The sequence below is a fragment of the Ailuropoda melanoleuca genome, chromosome 1 (genome assembly GCF_002007445.2).
Source record: "Ailuropoda melanoleuca isolate Jingjing chromosome 1, ASM200744v2, whole genome shotgun sequence".
NCBI lineage: Eukaryota > Metazoa > Chordata > Mammalia > Carnivora > Ursidae > Ailuropoda > Ailuropoda melanoleuca.
In genome coordinates this window covers 145892995-145913877 of record NC_048218.1, presented here as the reverse complement: position 1 = coordinate 145913877, position 20883 = coordinate 145892995, and the positions used below count along the sequence as shown (strand labels likewise).

The following is a 20883-nucleotide window of genomic DNA, read 5'->3' as shown; positions in this document are numbered from 1 at the left end:
AATCGGATTGATGTGGTGTGAGAAGAACTGGACTCACTCTTGCTGGCTTTGAAGATGGAGGAGGGCTATGAGCCAAGGTATGCGGGTTACTTCTAGAAGCTGAATAGGCAAGGAATAAATGGATTTTCTCTTAGAGCCTCCAGAAAGTAACACAGTCCTGCCAATATCTTGATTTTACCCATTTTGGACTTCTGAACTATAAGATAATACATTTGTGATGTTTTAAGCAACAAATTTGTGGTAATCTGTTACAATGGCAATAGGAAACCAATGCACAAGTGTTCCAAGCCTGGTCTGTACAACACAGCAGGAGATAAGGCATGACCCTTCCTTCAGCATGGTTTGGACTTCCGTTGTACTCATACTATCAGAAGTTCTTCAAAATGTCCGCACTATTTATTTACCTACCTCTTTTGTCGGTATTGTATAAGATACCAGGGATGTTTCTCTTATGAACGGTGCTGGAATAAGGTATTGGGAAGAGCATCTGCTCTGGTATAATATAGAAACATTCACAATGTGCCTTGGAATTGTGGATGAAGCCAATTCATCACAATGTCCTTAAACTTCTACTCATTGGCCCCTGCAGGGTAATCTTCAATCCTTAGAGGTATTGGTGTTGTAGATGTAGGACTTCATGTTTTCAATGCACACATTAAATGAATGTCTATTGAGTGCCTTATACATGTCAGATAGTATTGCAGACACGGGACATACAACCTCTGCGTTCTTTCCAATGGGGGAAGTCAGAGAGCAAATAAAATATAAATGTATGCCAGGTGATAATAAGGGATCTAAGCAGCAGGTGAATGGAGGAGGGGCAGGATACAAAGACATTTGACAAAGACCTGAATGATAGATCTGTGAATTCTCTGAGGGCCAGGACTGTGTCTTCTTCACCTTTGGTTCTGTGTGCAGGTCAAGTCCTTATAATGTAGGGCAGGAAAATGGTTTAACACTAGAATAGAACACATATAATATAACATGTTGGCAGGGGCAATGGTCAACACTTCAGCCCTGGGAGTATAAATAATGTATATAATTGCATGAATACTGGTCAAGTATCAGCTCTTTACTGAATTTTACTTAAGAGTCCTTTATGCTCTCGGGCTACAGAGAAATTACATAACTTGTAAGCTTAGAACTGTTTGGGGTACTATGCGTCATCTGTTAACCCCACTACCATATTTAGATACTCTTATAGGTAAACACTGCAGCCTGGGGGACTTGAATTGAAATTGGAAATGTGAATTTATCCCCAAATTTATAGTGGCTATAGCAGATTTTAGAGGTTTTCTTTACCGCCTACAAAATTCTATGTAACTTGAGTCCTTGCGACTTGAGTCCCTGAATTGGGGTATTTGGCTATTGACCAGGACATTATGATGAATTGTATATAAAGTTAGTAATTGTGACTCTTTTTCCCCAGCAGACCATTGGTAGTTGCTACTATAGCCCCTATTTCCATTTTTGGGTAACTTTCAATGCTCACATCTTATATTCGGTGAAACTGAAGGTCTACCTGTGGGGGCAAGTGTTCACATGCTTGTGTGTACTTGCTGTGGTCTCAGCAACTCACTGTTCAAGGGGTTGCTTTCAGAGCCTATCTCAAAACTTTGGGGATTTGTTTTCAATTACACTTTTTCAAGATGTCTTGTTTCCTTATCTTGACTCCCTCCCTCCCTCCCCTTCCTTCCTTTTTAACTCTAAAAATGTTGACACAGCTTTCTCTTTTCCATCTACTAAGAAGCTAGGTCATATTAATTTCTGACCTACCTTTAGCCCACTCTCGGGGAAGGCTTATCGTGCTTGATCTGATATTTGGGAGGATTCCCAAAACAAATGACTGCTCCAGAAGGTCCTGGGTCCCGTGCAAGGTCAACCTGGGAGCTCTTCATTTATTCATTTCATGATTCTTCCCTTGCTCTGGCACACGTCCTTTACCAGCTCTGTCATTACCTTTGCAAAATGCAGTCCATACGGAGTAGCCTTTCCAGCATGGTGGGATCTGGGAGCAGGTTGGTAGTGGTAGGGCTACCTCTTGTTGGCTTGTTTGCTTTTCAGGGAGCTGAGGAAAACTAGATAGTTTAAGAGCATGGTCAAAGGGCATCTACAAGGTGTGGCTGCTCTGGGAAAGGTGAAAGCTCAGAGCAGGACACGCTGTTCACTTTTCTGAATTCCTGGGGCTTGTGCTCACACTCAGGCTGTGTACCTTCATAGCCCATGAGCTTTCCCCATGATCTAGATTGGCTGCTTTCCCAGCAGGCCAGGTTGGCATCCAGTGTTACAGATGGCTTTGGGACCTGCGCTGGTTTCTTTGGGCTGCTATAACAAAGTACCACAAACTGGGTGGCTTCAAACAGAAATTTGTTGTTTCATAGTTCTGGAGCCAAGTCCCCAGTCAAGGTGATTATCCCCAATCAAATCAAGCAGAGCCATGCTCCCACCGAGACTCAGGTAAAATCCTGTCTTTCCTCTTCTTAGTTTCTTGTGGTGGCTGTTGGATTGTTGGCATTCCTTGGCGGTAGCTGGGGTTCACTAATCTCTGCCTTTTTATCACCTGGCCTTCTCCTGGTGTGTCTCTGTGGCTTCTTATAAGAATATCAGTGTCAGTTACTTTTAAATGGTAGGGAAGATAGTAGTCTGGGAACAGAGAGAAGGGACAAGTATGAGGCAAGTCACTTATCAAGTGTGCACCTAAGCCTGTCAGGCCATGATGAAGTGGTAGGAGGCAAAGTGGCAGGTGCCCAGGCAACTTACACTTTTATCTTCCCAGATGATGTTTCACATCACGCTATTGCTTACAAGGAAATCAAGGACCAACCTNACAAGGATTCCTATTTCAGGGCTTGTGACTCAAAATTTCATATTTTGGGAACTTTTTGAAACTTTCATATTTTGGGAAATTCTAGAATGAAGGAAGCAGCTTAAAAACTGAGTCTGACACCAAATATAAGTCGAAGTTCACTTTCATCCATATGTGGATACACTTGTATCCACAGTGTGGTAGGTTTTGTAGGTAGACTAATAGCTTCCCAAAAGACGTCCACATCCTAAATTCTAGAGCCTATGGATGTTGATTTCCATGGCAGAGACTTTGCAGATGTGATTAAGGATCTGGAGGGTGGAGAGATTATCCTGGATTATCTGGGTTCGCTCTAAATGCCACAGTAAGTGTCCTTGTAAGGGGGAGGAGGAGGGATTTCTCAGACAGAAGAGGCCACGTGAGGGAAGCAGAGTCCGACACAGAGGATGCTATGTATGTTGTCTTGGAAGATGAAGAAGGGGCTGTGAGCCCCCGGGAAACGTAAAGAAACAGATTCTCTCCTAAATCTTCTGGAGAAAGCACAGCCCTATTGATACCTTGATTTTAGACCCTTAAGACTCATTTTGAAATTCTGATCTCCAGAATTGTAAGAGAATAAATTTCTGTTGTAAGTCACCAACTATGTGGTGCATTTGTTAGAGCAGCCATAAGAAACTTATAAACAAGACACCTTGTATTTAAATTTAAAAATATGACTCTTCTTGAAAACCTATCATGATGAGCACNGACAGAAGAGGCCACGTGAGGGAAGCAGAGTCCGACACAGAGGATGCTATGTATGTTGTCTTGGAAGATGAAGAAGGGGCTGTGAGCCCCCGGGAAACGTAAAGAAACAGATTCTCTCCTAAATCTTCTGGAGAAAGCACAGCCCTATTGATACCTTGATTTTAGACCCTTAAGACTCATTTTGAAATTCTGATCTCCAGAATTGTAAGAGAATAAATTTCTGTTGTAAGTCACCAACTATGTGGTGCATTTGTTAGAGCAGCCATAAGAAACTTATAAACAAGACACCTTGTATTTAAATTTAAAAATATGACTCTTTTTGAAAACCTATCATGATGAGCACTGAGTAATATACAGATTTGTTGAATCACTCTATTGTATACCTGAAACTGGTATAACACTGTATATTAAGTATACTGGTATTAAAATAAAAAACTGAATAAAAGTAAAAATACGTAACTCTCTCTACATAAGCACATAGAGACATCAAGACTTGAAGACAATACAGTAAAATGTTTAACAGTGGCTAACTCTTGTGGTAGGATTCTGAGTGATTTTTTTTCTTTTTTGGTCATTACTATAATTTCCTAAATTCTCCAAGATTTCTAGAGAAAATCTAACAGGTTCTTGATTCTTTTTCTATTTTTTTTTTAAAGTTAAGGGAATATTATCCAGTCTTAAAGTATCTTAAAACTCTGATACACGCTGCCACATGGATGAAACTTGAGGACATTATGCTCAATCAAGTAAGCCAGTCACAAAAGACAAATACTATATGATTCCACTTTTATGAGGTAGCCAGAGTAGCCATAAATTTATGGAGACAGAAAGTAGAGTGGTGGTTGGTTGCCAGGGGCTGCGGGGGAGGGAAGACTGGGAGTAGCAGTTTAATAAGCATAGAGTTTTAGTTTTGCAAGATGAAAAGAGTTCTGGAGATTGATTGCACAACAATGTGAAAGTGCTTAACAGGACTGACCCATACACTTAAGACTGGTTAAGATAGATTTAAACCACATTCAAATTTTTTAAAGTTCATCTACATTATAAAAGGAGAGCTTCAGTGATGCCCTTAAAAATACATATGCAGTATGTGATGTGCTCTTGATTACATGAGGTTGCATCTTCTCTGCACCTTTTAAATTCCTTCATAGCAGCTGAGGCCACCCCTCCACATGAGCTTTAGGCTCATCCCCGACCATTCTTTTCTCTGTCAATTCTCCTCTTTTTGCTTTTGTTTTTATTTTTTCACTCTGTGTGGTCTTTCTCCTCTGCCTGTAAACATGTTCAAGTTCTTCAGGGCTCTGTTAGATCTCTTGAGAGTATGTTAATCAATAGCTCCTTTTTTGAAATGCTTATTTTCTGGCTTTTACAAGGTAATCTGTATATCGCACATACTCCTCTTACAAAAAGACACGCACCTCAACACACTCCTCTTGTATTACTGATCACTGGTGTCTTTCCAACATCCCTACACAAGGGATGAAGGTGCAAGACAGGATGACTCCCTTTCTCTCCTACCCCCACGTATAATTAGTCATCACAGGTGACTAAGTTTACCTCCTATATATTCTTTTAGCCCCATCCCATCTCTAGTTTCAGGCCCTCAGCCTGTCTTGTCTGACTATACCAATAGTTCAGTATTGCCCCATCTTCCACACTGCAAGCAGAGTGATCCATCTATATTGTAAAACTTCCCACACCACATCCCTCTCTAAAGCCCTTCAGTTACGGTGCACACCCTGCAGCATAACACCCAACGCCCTCCATGAGACGGTCCCCACTTGTCCATCCAGACCCTTCATCCACCAGTCCCACAGCTCAAGTCACCTCTCATGACCAACTACTTTCATAACTTGCTGTGGTTCTCCAGCAATTTCTGGGCCTCCTGATCCTCTTTCTTTTCTCTGGCTGGAAAACCCTTCCCCTCTACCTCACGGAACTAATACACAGCCACTTTTCTGCATTCAGCTTAGGCATCATCTGCCCTACGGTACTCCCAGAGTCCTCAGCGTTCCCATGGTGCCCTGGGAACAGGCAGTTGCCTTAACAGGTTATTTATATAAAAGTTAACTATGTGTCCGCCTCCTCACTAGCCCTTAAGGTCTTTAAGGCCTGAGACCATCTTTCAAGTCATTTTGGTGTTCCCAGTTTCTAACACAGTGCCTGGCACATGTAGGCACTCAATTGGTGTTGATTAATTAAAACAATTAGTAGTAAACACTTTTGCTGAAAGGTTATATCCATAAGCCACAAAACATTTAAAGCCTTTTTCTCTGACCACCATTGGCTTAATTATAAATTTTCATGGCAGAGACGAATGGCATTTTGATAAAGAGGTAAGATCTCCGGAGGTTATACATTTAATTTTTCCATTAAAATTCTGACTTACTTATTTTAGCAGGGCCTTTATTGGGGGGGGGGCGGTTCTTTGACCTCTACCATCCTAATAAGCAGGGCTAAAAGGAAGTAGCCTCACAAATACCACGTTCTGCACTCTATATACCTGTTTGGTACTTAGAGTTTACAGATTTGGCCTCAAAGTAATTTGCCAGCGATATTACTTTGCTATCTTTCTTTCGGCCAATGCCTTTGGACACATTCTAAGATGGTGCAGAGTGGAGCCCCTTCGAAATCGAACCGACAAGGACAATCTGGCTGAACAGTGGACCTAGTGGAGTTCTTAACTTCCTCAAGCTGCGTGCTCCTCCATGCGGGTCTCACCCGCCCTGGAGGAGCCCGTGGTACGGCCGGCCCCGGTCGAAGTCGGCAGCTTGTCTCGTCAGGTCACCTACCCCCAGGACGCCTGCTCGCGCCCCGCCTGGGCGTCCCCGGCCCTGGGCACCCAGGTCGCCGCCGCTGGACAGCGCAGCCGGGGTCACGTGCGCGCGCCCCGTCCACCGCCCCCGGACCCGGGCCCGCCCCGGCCGCAGGGCAGAGGCCGTCGGATCACGCGCGCCCGGGAGGCCCGGGCCGGGCGCAGCCAATGGGCTGGCGGCGCCCGAATGACCCGCGCCGGCGGGAGGGCGTGGGGAGGCAGGCCGGGCGCGCACGCTGCCGGGCTGTATCATCACCCCCGCTGCCGCCGGGACGGGAAGTGAGCCGCCCGGGCCCACAGTGCCAGCTAGCCGCCGAGAGGGTCCTGCAGCCGCCCGCACCCGGGGCGAAGCATGGCTGCCGCCAAGGTAAGCGTCGGCCCGTTGCCCCGGGGAGCGTGCCGGCCGGCCTGGGCCCCGCGGCTCGGGAGCCTCCGGCGGTTCACGTGCCGAGTTGATGCAACGTGGAAAACAGACAGAGAGGGGCGCGGGGCAGCTGTTTCACCTTGCGGGAGGAGGGAGGTGACCGCTCCTCCGGGGCAGCACATGTGGTCCGTGCGGGGACGGAGGCCCGACCTTGCGGTAGAAACTTTGCCGGCTGAACCCTCCCACTTGGCCCGGGAGGGGAGTCGGTGCCTGGTTGGCGTCCTGCGGGCTGAGCCAAGGTCGGCTTGGGGAAGCCCGGTGGGCCCGGGGCGGGGGAGGGCCCGGGGTCATCAGGGCCCTGGGTCATCAGGGCCCCTCCGCCACCCCAGAGCGCACCTGCTTCTGACCCTGGTTGTTGTTGACTCGGGCTTCTTCCCGGCGGCACAGCAGGGGCTGAAGCCCGATCCTATTAGGTTTCGAAGGCTCCGCCCTCCCGCGGGTGGGGAAGTCACCTTGACTTCCGTTTTGGAGGCTGTTCGGAGTAGTTGGCCTGCGCGTGCGTGTGTAAAAACTCAAGAGGACCCTCATCCCGCCCCCACTTCTCATCCTTCAACCCCCACTCCGCATCTGACAACACTTACATACTGGCCTCTGAGCATTTGAGAGGCTTCTTTTTAGAAATGACAAAACAGATTGTCCTGGGAACTTGTAACTCTTGTGAAGTTTTACTTAAAAGGAATTCTGCGTAATGTGAATCATTCACTAACCCAGAGGAAAGGCAACTCCGACAGCTTGACCTTTCCTCTTTCACCGTTTCTTGAAACCTGGACACCATTTCAGCCTCTTTGGACTCCATTTCAACTTTTCTGACAGAATACCATATTTAGTTCCAATCACTTGAATCATTGGAATTTATTGCTTTTAATTTTAAGTTCACGAAGGCAGCCCTTTAATCAAGCCTATACAACTTCTTAGTTCATTTTAAGTGCAGTGAACTTAAATATACCCAACATTTCAAACATTTGTCCTTAATCAAAACTCTGATAACCCTCAAGAGGAAAACATGGCCAACACATCATATTCCTATTTATTCAAGCAAACTAATCACATTTGCAATGGAAATTGTAAGCAGACAAATATATTTAAATGCTGTTCTATGACTTAAGTTTCTCCAGGCTCCCCAAATCTGCAGACTTCTTCATGTTCCTAGACTTTGTGGCCTATGTGGCCTTTTTCTTTTCTATAATTACTCTTGAGTTCCATCCTCAGGAGTGTGCTCTTGGTTGTGCATGAGTGTATCTATGTGCGTGTGTGAACATATGGGCATAGATAACTATTTTAGGCTGATTCTTTGAGGATCCCTGGTATTCATTTTTGGAAACTACATTAACCCTTTCATACTCAGTAGCCCTTGACCTTTTCTTTGCATTAAATTTATATGCAGTCAGAGTACAAGGCTTTCATATGAATGTGTTCCCTCTGGGTGACTTCTTCCAGCAGAGTAGGTGAAAGTAGATTCCCGTACTTTATTTATTTTTTCATTTATTTTTATATCTGCAGATGATTTAAATAATTTTACTTAATTTGGAGATAAAAATATTGAGGAACCTAATTTGAAGAATGTGCATATAAGTGGAGTATAAGAAAAGGATCATTAACTAGTATGAAGTAAATAAGTGACATGGAAACATTTAACTTTTTGGTTGTATCTTTATGCAGCTGTCACGTCATGGCAATAAGTGCAGTTGAATTTTAGCCAAGTATGAGAGGGAAAATGAAACATTTCATTTTTGCTCTTAGGAAACTTGTGTTTTTGCTTATTTATACATTTTTGCCTTGCCTCTTTTCAGGATTTCTGATGGCTCATGTCATATATACATACATATATTTACGATCCAACAAGACATCATCATCAAGTCAGAGTAGATGAGAAAAACAGGATAAAGGGAAAGTAAGACACAGCCAGGACTAAAGTTAGTGGAAAACAAGGATGTACTTGCTAGAGGTGACTGAATTTTCTAGCAGCCAAAGTAAAGAGGAAATGATCAGTGAGGTCAGTTACTTGAGAGAGAGGTCTCCTTGTGCTGAGGGTAGTTTCTCCCCATGTCCTTTTTATGCTGTGAGTGAACTGCATTCAAAACTAGCTCGTGACCGCAAATATATGCCTGTGGTTTCCATAAGGCCATTTCTTATAGTGTCGCTCATTGTAGGTTCAGGGAAGTGCAGTAAAAAATGTAGTCTTAAAAGTTCCCCAAATGAGCTGTGCTGGTCTACCTTAGTCCAAGAAAGTCTCTTATTTAGTTGCCTTTGAACACTATCCTTGCAGGGTGATTGTGTCGGCTACTGGTTAGTGCTGGGCAGCCCAAGTAAAAGGCTGTGCTCTTTGCTTTTTCCTGGAGTGCAGTTATTCCATGTTGCTGGGTTGAACACAGAGCTATAGGCTGGACAGTCTCATTTAGAAGTAGGATTGACATCCCCTGTTAAAACATGAAGAGCATGCCTAGGAGAGAGCCCACATAAATGGAATGTCTCTGAGGTTGGGCCAGGAGTCTGAAACTCAACAATTATAGGTGAATTCCAGCACTCACTGTGATGACTTATTTGAGTATTTAATTAGGCAGAATTGATATTTTCTGGATGAACTTAGCCATACCTAGCAGTTTCTTGATCTCTTTATTCTGAGTTTCCTTGGTCTTTTTTTTTTTTTTCAAATGTAATGAATTGTTCATGTCCCTCATCCTGTAAGTAGTTCAGATAGGAAGGCCAAGAATCTAGTCTTTGGCCTGCTTTTATTTTGATTTCTGCATGAAGACTTCTGCATAACAATGCAAAAGGTATTCATTTTTTCACGATGTAACATTGATCTAACTCTTAGTATTTTGAGACAAACTAAAAAAGCTTCCATTTTCTTGTTCTGCCTACTTTTATAAGAATAATCCTTATGGGTTCCCTTGCTATATGGTAAGTGGTCTGCCTGTACTATATGTGTTGTTTTCAGGATTTCTTTTAAAAACTTCCAAGCACTGCCCCACATGTATTAAAATGCAGATAAGTCTTTAAAATTATATTTCATGCAACTCCACAAAAAATGTATTTTTAAAAAGTAGTAATAGAGGGGAAAACCTCTCCTTCCCCTTCACCCCCATTTGGTTGTAGCAAACATTCCTTCTTGGTCATTGGTTGAGTTTGTATATTAATGATGATGAAGTGAAACTAAATGAAACTGCTAAAAGTTAGAGAATGCTCACTCAAGTTCAGGCATGAGAGATGTTCAAATACAAAACTGGACATGGACCAATAATTTGTGCAATATTAGCCTGGAACTAAAAGAAAGAAATTTGGAGACAAATTAAAGCATTAATAATAATGAAAATTTGGTCTGTAGGACTAGTATACTTTGTATTGATACTCCATTCTTGGGTGAGTTGTTGCCATGATCGTATTGTGTTCTTTCTAATGTTCCAAATGGGGCTAAACTGAGATATGAAAGTGAATTAGTCTCTGGGCCTTCAGGAAAACCACAACCACGCTACAGGCTGACTCCTCTCAAGGAAATTCCCTAAGTCGGGTTAGTGCCATAATAAGGGTTATAGGAGCATCAGGGAAGGAGACCTTTTCTGTGGGGGTAGGAGGTGGTATTTCAGCAGGAATGGTTGGGGGAAAGAGGGAAGACCCATTCCAGTGATAAGAAACAGCAAGTGAAAGGCAGAGACATGTTGCAGAGTAACCTTGGTCTGGCAGCCTTTGCCCTGGCGGACCTAGTTTGGGGCCTCTGTGCTGTGGGTGTTCTCCAGTTAGGCCACACACCTTACAAGTGTTGGTCAGCCAATAGGGAACTGCGGGGTGGGTGTGGTGGGAAGGGTTGAAAGTCAACAAGTAAGGTAAGGCACAGGTCTGTTTGGATATGGAGTTCTTCATAAGACTGCTTGAGGGGCTCTGATTCCTTCTGCTTCTTTGACCTTTTGTCCTAGCCCAGCCTCTGCTTTTGTTTGGTTCTTAAATGGAATCATTCCACCCTGCGTTTTCCACTCTCTGTGAGGATAAGGCCTACGACCATGGTTTCTTCCTACCCTCAGCATTTGCTGCTTTGTAAACACCCATCCTTCCTGCCATGATGCCTTCGGGTGGGTCTTGGAGCAGAGAAATGTGTGACTGCAGATGCGTGTTGGTTTTGCTGGGGATTAAGGGGGCTGTGCCCTCGCCACAGTGATAGAATTCCCTTAGCAATGATGTCTTTAACAACAACTGAGCTCGCTCTGTTTTCGTGGCCTGTTTAACCGGACTGTCTTGTTGGGTTAAATCGGCCTAATTAATGGTGGCTCTGGTCTGTTACCTCAGAATTATTCCCAGTGGTTGATTTGTAGCGTGGTGGTCTGGTTTGTTGATTGGAAACATTTACAAGAATAGAGTACTCATACTCAACCATTTCCTTTGGAAATTTGCTGTGCAGTTGCGTGAGTGAAAATAAGCCTGTATGGTTCCTTTTGACTTTAGGTGCTGACAACATAGCAGAGTTGGCAGTGTTGAAATTCTTAGTAATTTAACCTAAATAAACCACTCTATTTAATGACTGTTATTAGGCTGGTAGCTTTGTCTTGATTTCCACATGTAGTCACAGTTTCCACATGTTATCCATGAAAATTGTTGACTTGATATACGAGTCAGATATTTCAAGATACACTTACTGTTCTATGGTAAAATGTCTGTTGCATCAGACTTGTACAGTACAGTTTGTAAGAAAATTGTACAAGTAAGTGTAGGGGAGGAAAAAGTTTTTCTGGACTCTCCTGGGGTCCCTGGCTGGATCTGTAAATTAAATTGACAAAAACATATTGACAGGAGAAAAGCATACAAATTTTATTGACTTTTTACCTGTACGTGGCAGTCTTCACAAGAGAATGAAGACCCAGAGAAGTGACCAGGGCAGGAAACTTTTATTCCATTTAGACAGAGAAATAGTGGATTTGTAAAGAATTGAGACGAAGGGGTTTGGGCCAGGAGTAGTAAATGATGAAGAAGTAACTAGAAGACAAGGGTTAGTTAACGAGGTTTGTTTGTACAGCTGTCTGGGTCCCCATTCCCCATCTCTTGTGATAAGAATGTCTTTCCTCCTCCTGGTACAGGGAGGGTACCCTTCACAGGAGATACATGACTGATTTTAGGAAAGAGGATTGTGGGGGAGGAGGTCAGAGTGGCCTTCCTGCTTCTACTGTTTTCTCAGACTCCGTTGGCCTCAGACATTCCATATGCCAAGGTGCTGCGTTTGGTGCAGGGTGCTCTAAACCCCATTACAAGCCTGATTTGAATAGGCTTGTAGCCCCAGATGCCTGTTTAGAAGTTTTTCCCAGTTAGACTTGTGATTCTCATATGTCTGAGTCCGGTCACAGTGGTAGGTTGAGCTGCAGAGGAACTCAGAACTGATTTCTTGAGTGGAAAGAGGCTGCAAAGAACATTTTGTTCGTGTATTTTTAAGTCCCTAGCTCTGGTTTAGTGAGGAGCTAGCCAGGCAGGAGTGGGCTATATGCCCGCTGCTTCCACTGATGGTGACAGCGTGGGCAAGTCTAACTTCTCTGGGTGCTTAGTATCACCCTATGGAAAGCAGGGACTGTCTGTGACGTGTGTCATGAGCAGATGCAATAAAACGTGTGCAAACACTTGGGGAGTTAGAAAGTGCTATAGGATGGCCGGGAGATGTCTTTGAGGGCTGTGGGACATTACCTAACTGAAAACTGGGGGACATAGACATTATTTGACTTACCTGAACAAAACAGAGTGTGCTTTTCTTAAGCATCTGATCCATTCACTGTTCACCATAATGGCTAGCCGGTGTGGCTGCTTAGCCAGATTCTCTGAGTGGTCTTCCTGGAGCTTTGCTATTGGGAGTTTTGGTCCATGGACCAGCAGCATTGGTTTACCGGGCAGCTTGTTAGAATTGCAGCATTTTTGGACTCAGCCCAGGCCAAAGAGTCTGTTGCATCAGAATCTGCATTTTAACTAGATCCCCAGGGGGACTGTATGCACATTAAAGTTTGAAGAATATTGGTCTGGAACTCTCATTACTGTGTAATTAAATGTAGCGGCCTTCCTAAGCCAAGGGTGCAGCACCTTTTGAATTGGTTCTAAGTCCAACGTTTTGCAGAATTAAATACTTAGTGATAAAATCCAGTATAAATTTTAGGGTTTTAGGATTAATTTTGATTCTGCATTGGGGTCAGGGTATTATTTTTGGACCACATCCCTGAATTATTATTAAAGGGAATGTATGATTATTATACAAGGGTTGTACTTTTCTCCGTTTCTTAACTACCCATCCATACTTAAAGTTCCTGAAAATGAACTTGTGCGTCTTCTCTTTTTTGACATTCCATCCTAAAGGTCACCAGTTCTGAAACTGTTGGCCTGCCCTCCTTATTTCTGGCCTCCTGGGACCCCATGTCCCACCCCTTCCTGCCTGTAACACTTTCTGTCAGCTTTCATGTTGTCCCCTGTCATGGTTGGCCTCTTAACTCTCACATTATTCCTTTATTCTCCTTTGCAGCCTCTTTTTGTCCTTCTGCTTCCCCCTGAAATGTTGATGGCCCGAGATCCTCTTCCCTCTGAAAGGTGATGGCTTCATGTCAGTCAGTCCGGGTAGCTCTCCCAAGCAGCAGCCTTGCATTTGCAGCTGTTTGTTGGAAATCTCAACTTTTCTGCCTCAAAGATATTTCCAACTCTGCTTACCTAGAATTGAATTCATCTTGTTTGGTTGTTCCTCACTTTCAGCCTGCAACTTAACTTTCCTACTGGTTAAAGTTTCCAGAAGCTCAATTAAATACCTGTTGTGGCCAGGAAAGGCCATCTGCAGGAATTTGAAAGAGGTCAGAGATAGGGGTCCAGTAAACCCTTCTGCCCTAGAACCCATGTGTCCTGTCTCTCCCATTTATGTTCAGGTCTTCATTACTTTTTAGCTAACAGCGTTGTTATAGCTTCCAGGCTGGTCTTGCCTTTGGTCTGTTCTCTTCACTTCCCTCTCCATTCTGTCCAGATCTGTCAAAGGCAGCTTCTCAGGTTCACTCTAACTGCCACGCTCATAACAGTACTGTGTTCACGTGGATAACACTTAACAGTTTTTAAAAGATGTATTCAGGTGTGTTGTTGAACCAACCACCTGCCAGCTCATACTGTACTGAGCTTACCAAAGTGAGTAAGCTATCAGGCATGTTTTCAAGAACTCAGAGTCTACGGGGATTAAAATAACCGGATAACATGAAGACCCACACTTCATTATTTTATCTTTATAATCATCTACAGCATAGCAGGGAAGGTATTGTAGGCTCATTTGACAGGGAAACTTAAGGCTCAGAAAGGTTATGGAAATAACAATAACAACAGCAGGTTACATTTATTTAATATTTACAAAATCAGGCACTGTTTGAGGCACTCTGACCATGAATTTAATCTTCTCAATAATCCTGTGACATGTCTTGGCGAACAGAGAGGTTAAATGATTTGTCCAAGGGCACACAGCTTAGAAGTGGCTAAGCTAGGATTTGAAGACCAGCAGCCTGGGTCCAGAGTCCAGGCACGTAACCATCCTATGACATTGCCTTCTTTAATTTACCTTGTTACACAGCGTAGTTTCATGTTGCCTGCAGAATAAAACATCTCTTTAGCCAGCTAACGCCTCCTTGGTCTTGGCTGTTGTCTAACTTTTCCCGTATTCCCTCACGCTGTTTCCCTTCTGATATCCTTCACAGTGGTTGTGAATGGAACCCCTGTTCTCATTCCTTGCCATGAAGCTATGGCAGCAGTGTAACTCCGAGGGTAAAAGGGAGCCTGTTTGTTGTTTAATTTAGAGCTCAGTCAGAGACAGAAGTGTTTCTTGTCATTTCTCTATGTTGCTTGGGAGGTTTTTTAAGTTTTTAATTTTTTTAGTTCTCTTTAGTTCTTCTTAGGAACAGGGGTCTTAGTTTTATTTCACCATTCCTTGAAGCACCTGCCAGGATGTTAAAACCCATGTCCTAAATTTATAGTTTTTTATGGTTGGTTTATTCTAATCAAGATTCGGACACAGGCCACACAAGGCATCTGCCTTTTAAATCCTGTTAATCTGTAGGTTCTCCTGCCTCTCTTATTTTATTTCCTTGCTGTTTATTTGATGAGGGAATTGGGTCATCTTTACTTTCCTACGATTTGGATTTTGCTGATTGCATCCCCCTGGTGTTTTTCTGTCCCCAGTGTTTTCTGACAAGTGATAGATCAGGAGGCTTGATCAAGTTTAGGGTTTTTTAATTTTTGCTTTTCGTTTTTGGCTTGAATACTTCGTAAGGGGTGCTGGGTGCCTCTCTCAGGTTATTTGGCAGTTGGTACTGAGTGCTACGTCAGGGGCCACATAATTCTTGATTGTTTCCTGTGATGTTATGTTTGATCAGTGGGTTTGGATGTTGCCTTTCTATTCCAACAACTTTTTGCATAATGGTTTATTTGAGTTGGTTAAATTTTAATATTAACAGTCATTCTTGCGTATTATGATTTTCATTCTTTAAACACACGTGTGTGTGTACATATACATATTACAGTGAGTGTGTCTCACAATTATTACAAAAAATAATGGCTGTTAAAATCAGTTGGATATTAGTGGCTATAGACTTTGTTTGGAATGATGAAATGATTAGTGCTGGTGGTTGTCCAACATTGTGCATACACTTAATGCCACTGAATTGTACACTTGAAGATGGTTAAAATGTTAAGTTTTGTGTGTGTTTTACCATGATAAAAACAAATCAATTGCAAATAGACTGTAACACATTGAATTAAAAAAAAAAACAAAAACAAACCCACACAACACTAGCATTCCGTGAGTGAATAGTATTCATCCCCCAAGAGTCAAAGTGAGACAGAGTGGGAGCTAAAGCTCTTATTTACCAAAGAATGCCAACCAATAAAGGCAGAAGGCTTGATAGAATTAGAAAAAGGAAAAAAAATCATTTCACAACCTGTAGGTAAAAATAATAATTGATTTGGGCAAGAATCTTCAGTGGGTGCTAAAACTCTTCAGTAAAAGACTGTTGGAATTCCCATTGTCTCAGAGTACCTCCTTGTAAATTACTAATCACGGAGGGGGAAATTGTACCTGTACAGTGAAGGGCTCTGCCTCAATCTGTGATCCAATTTAACATCATCAGGAAATGGGACAAGCTAGCATTGCCAACCCACTGATGTGGTGCAGTGGGAAGTACACAACATGCATGACTTTTGGAGAATTCTTGCTAAAAATGTTGAATCTGAATCTCATCCTGGAGAAACAATCAGACAAATCCAGAAAGTAGGACTTTCTGTAAGACCTCTGGTCTGACTTAAAAAATGTCAGTGTTGTGAATGAAAAGGCTAAAGACCTCCAAAGAGATGTGACAAATGCAGTGCTTGAACCTGGGTCCAAAATAAATAAACAAAAGAGTAAAATAAATAAGAAAATGTCCAACTGGTGTAACTTGAGTGAGTGTATACTTAATGATTCTGCATTAGTTTGCTAGGGCTGCCATAACAAAGTACCAGAGACAGAGTGGCTTCAGCAACAGAAATGTATTTTCTCACAAATCCAGAGGCTAGAAGTCCAAGATCAAGGTGTTGTCAGGGTTGGCAAGGTGAGACAAGATTTAGAATTTGCTCTTTAGTTCTTAGATGGCCTTTTTTCCCCCGTTTCTTCACATGGTCTTCCCGTTGCATCTGTATCCTAATTTGATTTCTCGTGAGCATTCACACACTTCTTTTATTGCAGGTTGATATTGACTCTGAGTTTGAGGGTTCTACTTCTTTCCATTGTCTCCCAGCTCAGTACCAGAAGGAGCAGCTCAGCCCCTGGTTCTCTTTTTTGGTGGTTCTTGGAGATTTGTTAGCCCTATTTTGGTGTCCACCAGCAGTTTGAGAAGAGCCTGGTCTTGACCTTTGTCCAGTTTTCTATTGGATTATTTGTCTTTTCACATTGATTTGTTCTAAGAGCACTTTTAAATTAAGAACCTTGGCCCTTTCCCCTGTCTGTTGCACTTTTTTTTTTTTTTTGGTAGTTGTTTGATGTTTAACTGGTTCATACTCACTTTTGATTTTGAAAAATGTTTATGTTATGTATTTAATAATCTTTTCATTTATGGATTCCTTTATGGATTCTGGGCTGTTATGTTTAAACGTGGCTTCCCCACTTAATATTATGTAAGAAACCACTTGTGTTTTTCTAGTACTCTTTATAAGTCTCTCCTTTTTGAAATTATTTACTAATTATCTGCAGTTATTTTGATATAAGATGAAAAGTAGGGAACCAGTTTAATTTTTGTTGTTGTTCAACCCCAGGAGATCATGAACCTTGACTAGTGCCACATCACCAGCCAGTATGACCTGCTGCCAGCTCAGCCTGGACCCTCTGTTGGCTTAGGTTCTTAAGAGAAAATACGATTGGTTCAGAAAGCCAAGAGAGCCTCCCCTTGGGGCTCAGCTGTCCTCTGATAACTCCATCAGCTCAGCTGCTGTGAATAGGAATATGGAAAGGGTACCAGTAACTGGGAAGCAGGGCACTGCTAGATTCTGCCCAGCTTACACTACTTTCATTCAGTCCTTTCCCTCCCTCCCCGCTCTCTCTAACAAATGAGAACACAGGAGGTCATATTGCTGGTTAGTGATAGGGTGAAAATTTAAATGTCCAATTGCAAGGCCCATAAAATAGGGGCAAGTAGCATTCTGTGAGGGGAATTTGATTGGACAATCTGGAACATCTTCCCGGAGGAATTGGCATTTGACTTAGGTCTTGAAAAAGCTGCAGCATTTTTTAAACTTCTCATTATGGAAATTTTCCATAAGGTGCAAAAAATAGAAAAGTAAAATTAACCCCCATGTTCCTATCTAGCCAGTTTCAGGAATTTTTGTCAGTTTATGGCCAGTATTATTTCATTCATACCACACTGTCTCTCTTCCTTCCATCCCCCTGAATTTTTCCAAGCAAATTCCCAACATCATATCATTGTGTATGTAAATATCAGTGTGTATCTCTAAAAGAGATTTTTTAAAATGCACAACCAACATACCATACCTAAAAAAAATTCAGTGATTCTTCAGTGTGATCAAATATCTGTTCTGTATACACTTTACACATTTCTCCATTTCTTATAATTTTTTAAAATAGTTTTTAAAATTGTTATCTAAGTAAGGCCCAGGCATTGTAATTGATTGATGTGTCTTAATTTTCTTTTAATCTCTGGGTTTGCTTGCTCTTTCAGTCTTGTGTTCTGTCTTTTCTTCTGAAAGCCAGTATAATATAATGGTTGAATCTTGGACTCTGTACCTCAGTTTCCTGATTTATAAAAAGGGACATCGTTGTATTTGTTTCCTGGGTCGGTGTGTTCGTGTTTGCAAAGCTCAGAGCCAGGCCTGCAACATCGGTAGCTTTGTAGCAGTGTGGGCTGTGGGTTTGGAATCGCAGAGAAGTTGCTCAGAGTAACGTCAGAAGTCTGGGGACTATGGGAAAGACAGAGGAGGGCTCACGTGAGTGAGATTGTGTGCAGTCTTTAAGATGAGGGGCCTGGCTGTGCAGAGGCTCCTGTTCTTTTTCTTTCGGCTTCCTCCTGGGTCTTTGAGTATTCTTCAGTTTGACGATGTTGATGCACAGCGGAATTTTGAGCATGTAAGGTACTATTTAGCAGAAGCAACTTTTCTATTGTTATTTGATTTGCTGCTTTCTCTTCCTCTGCATTTATTAAGTTAACTGTTCTTTCTCAGAAGCCATTTTAACTTTCTATGGCATTATCTGGGCTCCAGCAACTTGTGATCTCCTAAGTAGAACCTTTCAGCACATTATAAATATGTCATATACTTTTTATATTCCTTTGTTCCCCATCAGGAACATACATCCCAGTCTTCAGAACAGCGCAATCAGTTTTTATTCATTTAAGGAGCAGTAGTAATTTGACACTTGCTAATATGTAACAAATTATATTGGGAGCTGTAATTACAATTGCAGCTGGTTCCTAATTATACTGTAACCTTGATGCTTTAAAAAAAATTACGACTGAGTTCAACCTGTAATACTGGAGAATAATATTCCGCGTTAGGCAGGTCTGCCTTCTGCTGAACCATGGGCACTTACGTACCATAATGCCAAATTAAAAAGAATTTATTTTAAATTAGTTTCAGCTACAGTGTTGTCCAGTGGTACCCTTCATAAGGATAGCTTAAAGTCCCCATCCCTGCTTGCCAAATTTTTGGCACATCCTCCAGGTATTATAATTAGTATCAAAACAACCTGAGCTCTTGGATCATTTTTGGCTCCGTGATTTACCTACTCACTTAAGACTTAGAGTCTTACAGCTTCAGTTTCCTCATCTGGAAAATGGTGATAGTAATGACTCTTCACTTTAAATAGTTTTAGTGATGTTTAAATGATGTCAGATATAAAGCCTTTTAGCACCATGCCTAGCGTAGAGTTAAGGACCTAATAAAAGTACCTGGTCACTGTTAATTGCCATCATCAATAATGAACAATCCAGCTCCGGAGACTTTATCTCTGCAACCCCGAACTCCAGCAAAATCAGTCTTAGTGCTGCCACCACTCTGATTTGCTGAAGCACATATCTCCACCCACATTGTACCAACCACTCATTGCTCAGTCTGTCATCCCCCTCGTGAGGCAGGGTCTCTAGTTTATTTGGCATTGTGCCCTCAGTGCCTGGCGCTGGGCTTGGTACACAGAAGGCTTCCCAGAGGTGATTGCATTGCATGAATAGGCAGCACCATCTAAGGCAATGGTTCTTAACTCACGGTGGTGTAGTTCTGCCCCAGGGCATATTTGGTAATGTCTGGACACATTTTTGGTTGTTTCATCTGGGAGGGGGGGTTGCCAGGGATGTTGTTAAACACCCTGCAGTGCACCAGACAACCCCTATAACAAAGAGTGATCTGACCCAAAACGTCAGTAGGGCCAAAATTGAGAAACTCTGCTCTAAGGTAACCTGACTGCCTGGGTTGTGGCCCTGTGGAATAGGCATGGGGTTTGGGGTAGATCAGTCTGTTTGACCTGCAGTTTTCTCAACTGTAAAGGAAGAGAATCCAACCTGCTTCAAAGGTTCTTTGAAAATAAAGGGAAATTGTATAGGGGTGTCCCTAGTTACTCTACCTAATTTTTTTTTTTAAAGATTTTATTTATTTATTTGACAGAGAGAGAGCACAAGCAGGGATAGAGGCAGAGGGAGAAGCAGACTCCTTGCCGAGCAGAGAGCCTCATGCGGGGCTCCATCCCAGGACCATGGGATCGTGACCTGAACCGAAGGCAGACGCTTAACTGACTGAGCCACCCAGGCATCCCTAATTAAGTTAATCTTGATTGTCCTGGCTACTCATGATCTTTTTTTTAATAGACTTAATATTTTTGAATCGTTTTAGGTTCACAGCAAAATTGAAAAGAAGGTTCAGAGATTTCTTATACACCACCTGTCCCTAAGCACGCACACACTCCCCATTATTTTCCTTCAGAATGGCACGTGAATTACATTGATCAACCTACATTGACACATCATTATCACCAAAGTCCCTGGTTTGCATTAGGGTTCACTCCTGGTAGTGTACATTCTGTGGGTTTGGACAAATTGTATAATGATATGTATCCATCATTATAGTATCATACATGGTATTTTCACTGCTCTAAAAATCCTCTGTATTCTGGGGCTCCTGGGTGGCTCAGTCGTTAAGTGTCTGCCTTTGGCTCAGGGCGTGATCCCTGCGTTCTAGGATTGAGCCCCACATCAGGCTCCTCCGCTGGGGGCCTGCTTCTTCCTCTCCCACTCCCCCTGCTTGTGTTCCCTCTCTCTCTGGCTGTGTCTCTCTGTCAAATAAATAAATAAAATCTTAAAAAAAAAAAATCCTCTGTATTCTGCCTGTGCTCCTTCCCTACTCCCTCACCTCTAGCCGCCACTGATCTTACTACTATCACCATACATTTGCCTTTTTTTAGAATGTCATATAGTTGCAGTCATACAGTATGTAGCCTTTTCAGATTAGCTTTTTTCACTCAGTAATATGCATTTAAATTTCCTTCACGTCTTTTCATTGCTTCATAGCTCTTTTTTTTAGTGCTGAATAATATTCCAATATCTGGATGTCCATGGTTTATTTAACCATTCAATGAAATTCACC

General features: G+C 42.5%; 1 protein-coding gene across 5 annotated transcripts in view; it reads left to right on the top strand.

Annotated features, from left to right (window-relative positions):
* The first annotated feature begins 6569 nt into the window (after positions 1 to 6569).
* The window catches only part of SLC25A13 (solute carrier family 25 member 13), a 181606-nt gene continuing 167292 nt past the window's right edge, over positions 6570 to 20883 (top strand). For all 5 annotated transcript variants that reach the window (XR_004627725.1, XR_004627726.1, XM_011224594.3 and 2 more), the window contains exon 1: positions 6570 to 6735. Coding sequence is in view for 3 of the 5 variants with exons in the window: in XM_011224594.3 (XP_011222896.1) it covers positions 6721 to 6735 (15 nt within the window). In the remaining 2 variants the exon portion in view is untranslated. The remainder of the gene's footprint in view (positions 6736 to 20883) is intronic.